This window comes from Hipposideros armiger, unplaced genomic scaffold (assembly GCF_001890085.2).
Source record: "Hipposideros armiger isolate ML-2016 unplaced genomic scaffold, ASM189008v1 scaffold_4, whole genome shotgun sequence".
NCBI classification, from domain to species: Eukaryota; Metazoa; Chordata; class Mammalia; order Chiroptera; family Hipposideridae; genus Hipposideros; species Hipposideros armiger.
This window is the reverse complement of record NW_017731354.1, coordinates 2,221,858-2,228,151: the sequence shown is the minus strand read 5'-3', so window position 1 is coordinate 2,228,151 and position 6,294 is coordinate 2,221,858. Positions and strand designations below refer to the sequence as shown.

General features: G+C 53.2%; 2 protein-coding genes across 5 annotated transcripts in view; one reads left to right on the top strand and one right to left on the bottom strand.

The window, feature by feature from the left end:
• Positions 1 to 3,204, top strand: part of VSTM2B (V-set and transmembrane domain containing 2B) — a 25,033-nt gene extending 21,829 nt beyond the window's left edge. The window contains exon 5 of the mRNA XM_019642915.1: positions 1,501 to 3,204. Coding sequence (XP_019498460.1) covers positions 1,501 to 1,589 — 89 coding nt within the window. The 3' untranslated portion in view covers positions 1,590 to 3,204. The remainder of the gene's footprint in view (positions 1 to 1,500) is intronic.
• The window catches only part of LOC109383009 (uncharacterized), a 17,023-nt gene continuing 12,573 nt past the window's right edge, over positions 1,845 to 6,294 (bottom strand). The window contains exons 3-4 of one of the 4 annotated variants that reach the window (XR_002124037.1): positions 2,706 to 3,220; positions 1,845 to 1,931 (exon numbers count right to left, since the gene is read on the bottom strand). Coding sequence is in view for 1 of the 4 variants with exons in the window: in XM_019642984.1 (XP_019498529.1) it covers positions 3,017 to 3,220 (204 nt within the window). In the remaining 3 variants the exon portion in view is untranslated. Of the gene's footprint in view, positions 1,932 to 2,705; positions 3,221 to 6,294 lie in introns of those variants that run through there. The other 3 variants (XM_019642984.1, XR_002124034.1, XR_002124033.1) reach the window with 3 other exon arrangements.

Below are 6,294 nucleotides of genomic sequence, written 5' to 3'. Positions count from 1 at the left end.
TTTTCTGAGTACCTGAGCCCCGGTGAGTTCTGCCTAGGCACCTGGCCACCCATCCCCTCGTCCGTCACCACATCCGGCCTCATCCTTCCCAGTGATAGGTGTCAGCGAGGAGCGGCGAAGGAGGACCCGCGTTTGGGGGTGACCACTGCACCCTGGTCCTTCCCACACATGAATGGCACGAGGCAGAACGCCAACTTGGGTCACGCTGCAAGGGGGGCCAGGAGTGGCGACTCTGAAAAATGAACCTCCAACAGGGAAGGTTGGCACATTTGTCCTGCCCTTTGTTTCTCAGCGGCACTCAGCCCTGTTTGGAAACAATTAACTGGGGACGAGGTGTGCACCGCGGATGGCCTGCAGCCTTTTCCACTGAGATGTTCGAGCACAGCCTTGCTTCCCAAAATGGGCGTGTGGAGTCCTGCAGTCCCAAGGCGGAGGCCCCGGTCCAAGCCCTCCCTTCACAGGGGGAGGCTGGGGCCTGCGACGTGTACCCCGTGACAAGGACCATTACCGCCAGAGCAAGAATGGGTAGGGGTTGGGGAAAGAGCCTTGGATAGAAAAGACTGATGTTTTCCACCTGGAGATGAGGAGGTGGGTACAGGTCCGTCCGCCCTGGCTGCAGCTCCTGTGGGCAGCTAAGTGGAGGTGGTACCACATCTGCTTGACACAGGAAGGACCTTGGAGCCTCCTGCCGGGCTTGGATCTCCAGCCAAGCTGGCAGGGTCAGGTGAAAAAGGCAGAGAGGCCGTCCAACAGATGCAGACCCTGGTGACAGACCGATGGAGAGCTGGGCGGGCAGCCCCGGTGAGGCAGGAAGGCACATGGAACCATCCCAGCATCACGCCAGTGTCCCCCACTTTAGTGGCCGCATTGGAGAAGCAGGTGGGAGTTACCTCCTACCAGAATAGTGCAAGGGTCACTCCCCATGGACCCCAACCCACCCTCCTCCACCGGCCAGTGGTTTCTGAGCTCCCCACTTCGACCCCAAGGGCTGGCCTGGCAGTGCATGGAAAGAAGGAAAGACAACTCGCAGAAATGTCAGGATGCCTGAGACAGGGTGCTTGTGAGTGCCAAGCTGTGCAGGACGGAGTTGGGGGGGTTGGAGTTGTGTGCAGTCTTGGAGTCTTCCTGGAGGAGGCGGGTAGTTAGGCCTTAAATGCTGAGGGCACTTTGCAGCACAGTATTGAGGGCAGGGAGCAGGAGGGGAGCATGTTGTCTTTTTATTCACCCAAAATCATGGCTTGGACTTAATTAAGATTAAGTCTAGCACAACCCTGCTCCAGTCCAGGCACCTGTGTCTGACCACAGCCGGCTCCTGAAGCATGTGGTCTGTACACAAACAGCATCAGCAAAACGCTTTATTTTTGCCCAGAAGCAGCCACCCGGCACCAGCGTGTCCAGCGGCCCAGGCCTGGGGGATAAGTCTCAGGGCCTGTCTGCGCATGGGCAGCTCGGTTCTCCTGAATCAGGCGTTAACCGTGCCCATTTTGTCGCCCCCTGCAGGCACCGGTCCTACCTACACCACAGACCCTCTCCTGTCCCTGATCCTGTTAGCTCTGCATAAGTTCCTTCGCCTGCTGGTGGGGCACTGACAGATGCCGTCCTGCGTCCTGCGCCCTGCGCCTCAGCGGCCCACACGGCCTGCCCAGACCGCGGGTGAGGAGCTGTCGCAGACGGACACAGAGAGACTGAGAGAAGCATGACAAAGTCCACGTGGAAAATAAATAAATCATATTTTTGGGGAAATTACACAAATGTAGAACACCTGAAATAATGCATCCAGTTTCCAAATAAGGTGGAGTTTGGCCCACACAGAGTGCACGGGATTTATGATTCTCGACTTCTATGTGCTTTTCTGTTCTAAACTTGGCCTCCGGGTCTTCATTTTGCACGGTCTTTAGGGTACGATGTAAAAACGTTGGGTCACAGCCTTTCTGACAAAGCAAAATATTTTTAGTAGATTATTGCGTTAGGATTTTTCTTTTATTTACTTTTTTCTTTGGGGGATTACCTTTTTAAAGTAAATTATTTCTTTTGACACATTTTGATTTAAAAAAGATACATCTTGTCATAATTAAACTTCACTTGTCGATAATATTTATTTTTAAATAAACATTGAAAACGAGGTCCGACACTTGTTTATAAACTGTATTGTATACTGCTGAATAACAGTTGAATAAAAAACGACTTTGAAATAAGCTTTCTACAGCCATGTATGAATGTTAAGCCTCAGGGCCTAGTGCAGCCTGGATGTCATGACCTCCTAGTCCTTGATGCCAGCTGCATGCTCGCCTGGATGCAGCCCAGGGCTCAGGACAGCCCAGGACACCTGGCCGAGGCCACACTGAGCAGACAGGACAGGAGCGCTTGTCCAGTGTCCCCTAGGGACAGGGGACCTCAGGGAGCCAGGAGTGAGAGGGGCCCCAGCCTGGGTCCTGGAGGAAAGCAGGTGGCTGGGAAGAGGTGTGATGTACACCAAGAGCCGGCCTCTCCGCTTTGGGTTTAAGCTAATTAGCCAACCCATTTGCCCGCTTGGAGATTATACATCCAGATGTATTTACTGTTACTGGGTTCACTGCCAGTTTGGGGGGGTTTGGCGACAAGATGGGGCCGTCCACACTCTTTCTCCATGCATCTAAAGATTGCTTTGAGCCTCTGAATACATGTGTTTGGGACAGGTTACACACATCTTAAAGAAATAGACACACCTTGGGGGCTGTTAGTCTTCATTCTGTGACAGGGTCGCATTAAATAGCCAGCTCTCTTGGCTTCGTTGAAAATCCAGCCAGTTTTAAACAAGTGTGTTGTCATTGATGTTGCTCGCCAAATACCTCCATCTCCTCGGGACAGCATGTGGTTAGGACTACGCTTCCTGGCATCCTGGGGCAGGTGGCAGGCACCACGAAGCCAGCTCCAGCCAGTGAGCTGCGGGCGGAAGGGGCGTGCGTGACTTCCAGTCCAGGCGCTGGAGTGCTGGTGCAAGAGCCTCCCAAACACTCTTTTCCTCTGATAAAGACAACTAGCAACGTTCTGGATGGTAAATACGCCGCCAGCCTGGGTCTCGCGTTTCAACGTGCGCGGAGCGTCCCCTGCTGGCCAGCACTGGAATTGCAGCACGATGAGGAACCAGCCTTGGCGGCTGCAGGCAGCCTAGCCTGGGGTTGCTCATTATTTCAGCAGAATCCAGCCCATCCCGACTCCTTGGCAAAGGCTGCGGTGTTTCCTGGACGGGGAAGAGAAAAGAGAAGTGCATGGGGACGACCCCACGTGCAGAGGCCGCCAGTGTAGAGCTGGCTGGCTGGGCTGCCTGTGAGAAGGCCGTCTTTGGCCTGCTGTTTCTCGTGGACACCTTACGCTGTCTCACATTTCATTTCTATTGATCAGCGCCAATCGAGCTGTAAATTTAATCGTTTTGTCTGGTGGATAGTGGTTCTGTTCCGAAGGATCATCTCTTTTTATAGTTAACTCAATACTGCAGCGGGCTAATGTCATGTTAAATACGGGCCCTCTGTGCTTGAACAGAACAAGGCGCTTCCCGGATGCCAGGTTGAATGGAAAGGACACGTCAATGATGGGCTGACGTTGTGCCAGATCACGCCGGGGACCTGGAGCTGGGGAGCCGTTTCCCATCACCCGAGGCAGCCCCTGCAGACGCGCAGCCAGCCAGGCTCCTGCCTGGAAGCCACTGGCCCAGGGGTGATGCACACGGGAGAGGAGGCAGCTGTGCTTCGGGGAGCTGCTCCTGGGCTGCCCCGTGTTCTGCACAGATAGCCCTACATCTCCTCCTGGGGACCAAGGATTTCCCGGAAGGACGTGGTGGGGGAGGCCGGGCAAGTTCCCTGAAGTGGGCGTTTAACCACCCGCTCCCTGCAGCCCCTCATGCAGTAATCCAAGGAGAGGACAAAGAACGGGCAGCCTGCGTTGAATCTTCTGGGAAACATGCAAACCAGGAAGGACAAGTACCCGTCAAAAACGGAGCCTGTGGGACTGGACTCACCGCCCACTACGCTCTTTCCTTCGGATTTTGTTTGCAGCCCGAGGCAGATGGGTCCGAGGACAAAACAATTCATTTCAGCTCAGGATGAATGCACTGAGGGTGGCTCAGAAGCTCTGGCCCCAGCCTGGGAGGACCCCCAATCGGCTGGAAGGGACTGCAGAATGCGGGTCAGCACTGCAACTGACACGGAAATGAGGACGAGGAGGCAGGGCTGGAGGCAGGGGCCTGGCAGGGGGCTGAGGAGAGCGGAAGGGAGGTGCGGGGAGCCAGGCTTGCTGGGGAGAGGCAGTCACGCCCCGCACCCCGGGGAGGGCCCCTACACTGTACCGCTGTGATAGGGCATGACCCACACGGGTCCTTCAGGCAGCACGCGGCAGCTGTGCCCAACAAAAGAGCAGTCTCCCCACTTGCCTACAACCCGCCCACTCGCTGTCACCCGCCTCCTGCCTCCTGCAGGTCCACAGTCTGTGAGCACCTGTGGGCAAATCCATGGGCACTCAGGATGCCCTCTGCCCACCGCCACCCTGCCTCTGCCCTCAGCAGCCTCTGACCGCTGTGGTCCCTCCACTGGCCTTACATGGCCACAGGCACTGCGGCCATTCAGAATGTTCCACCAGAGGCCCAAAGCGAAGGAGGTTTTAGAGTTACCCAGAATCCCATTCCCAAAGCAAGGAACTGATGTTTTGAATGACATGTACCCAGTTTCCGATTTAAGAACACAGCAAAGAAGTTAAGTTGAATTGCAGAAAACCTGAGTTTTCTTTTCCTTGCGACTGTTGATTTTTCTGTCTTGTTTTAGCAAAGTACCGTATACAAAATGTTTCATTTTGCTTTGGAAGGTCTGCAGCGTGCCTACAATCCAATTTACCAACGTATCGGTACTTCACCTACATAACCGACACTGCTCCCTAAATAACCAAGAGGCTGCTGCTCCCCCCACGGACCCAGCTCTAAGCCCCTAGAGGGCAAAAGTTGGATCCCGCCACCCCCACCTCCCACAGCTTTGCCAAACTGGATCCTAATGAACGAGAGAGCGCTTTGAACTAAGGCAGCCACAGCCCCTTCTCAGAATGTTAATGCCCATAAAATGGAGTGTCACTGTTACAAGGAAGGCTCTCCTTTATCAGCAAAACCTGATTCCATTTTAGTGATTCATTGTCTTTATAGAACTCTGAAAGGCTTCTAGACTGGGGGTGACGGCTGGGGAGGAGGCGGCCACACGGCATTGAATTGCGGGGCACTCCTGGGCAGGGGAAGTCAGGAGATTACAAATGCACAAATAATTAATTCAAATGAATACTGTGAGGGGCTCAGGCTGAGAGACATTCAATTATGTTGTTCAAAGAGAAGATGCTGATCTTCAGCTGGTCTGTTCCATGCTGCAAATAATAGAGTGCTTTTAATTTGTGCAGCAGGCATGTGCCTCTTCTGCTGTGTAATCCAGTCCTTGGGGAACACCAGTAATATGTGGCACTGACTGCATAAGGCTCCCTGCGAGGGCACTCAATCAAGGCAGCTCTGACGTCCCTGCCTGTCTCTTCATGTCAGTCTCTCAACACTCAGTAGGAAATGCGTGAGAGGCTAATGGATGATGGATGGATGATGGATGGATGGATGGACGGACGGACGGACGGACGGACGGACGGACGGATGGATGGATGATCAAGATGAATGGATGGATGGATGAGTGATGAATGGATGGATGGATGGATGGATTATGGATGGACAGATGGATGGATGGATGGATGGATGGATGGATGGATAATGGATGGATGGTGGATGGATAGATGGTGGATGGATGGTTGATGGATAGGTGATGAATAGAAGGATGTCAGATGGATGACGGATGGATGGATAGATGATGGATGGATGGTAGATGGCTGATGAATGGATGGATGACAGATGAGTGACGGATAGATGGATGGATGCATGGATGATAAATGGATGAATGGATGGGTGATGGATGGGTGATAGATGGATGGATGGATTGATGGATAGATAGATGGATGATGGATGGATGATGGATGGATGGATGCATGGATGATGGATGGATTGATGGATGGATGAATGGATGGATGATGGATAGGTGATGGATGGATGGATGGATGGATGGATGGATGAATGGATGGATAATAGATGGATGAATGGATGAATGGATGGATGATGGATAGGTGATGAATGGATGGATGGATGGATAGATGGATGATGGATGGGTGATGAATGAATGGATGATGGATAGATGGATGAATGACAAATGGATGGATGGATGGATGGGTGATGGATGGATGGGTGATGGATGG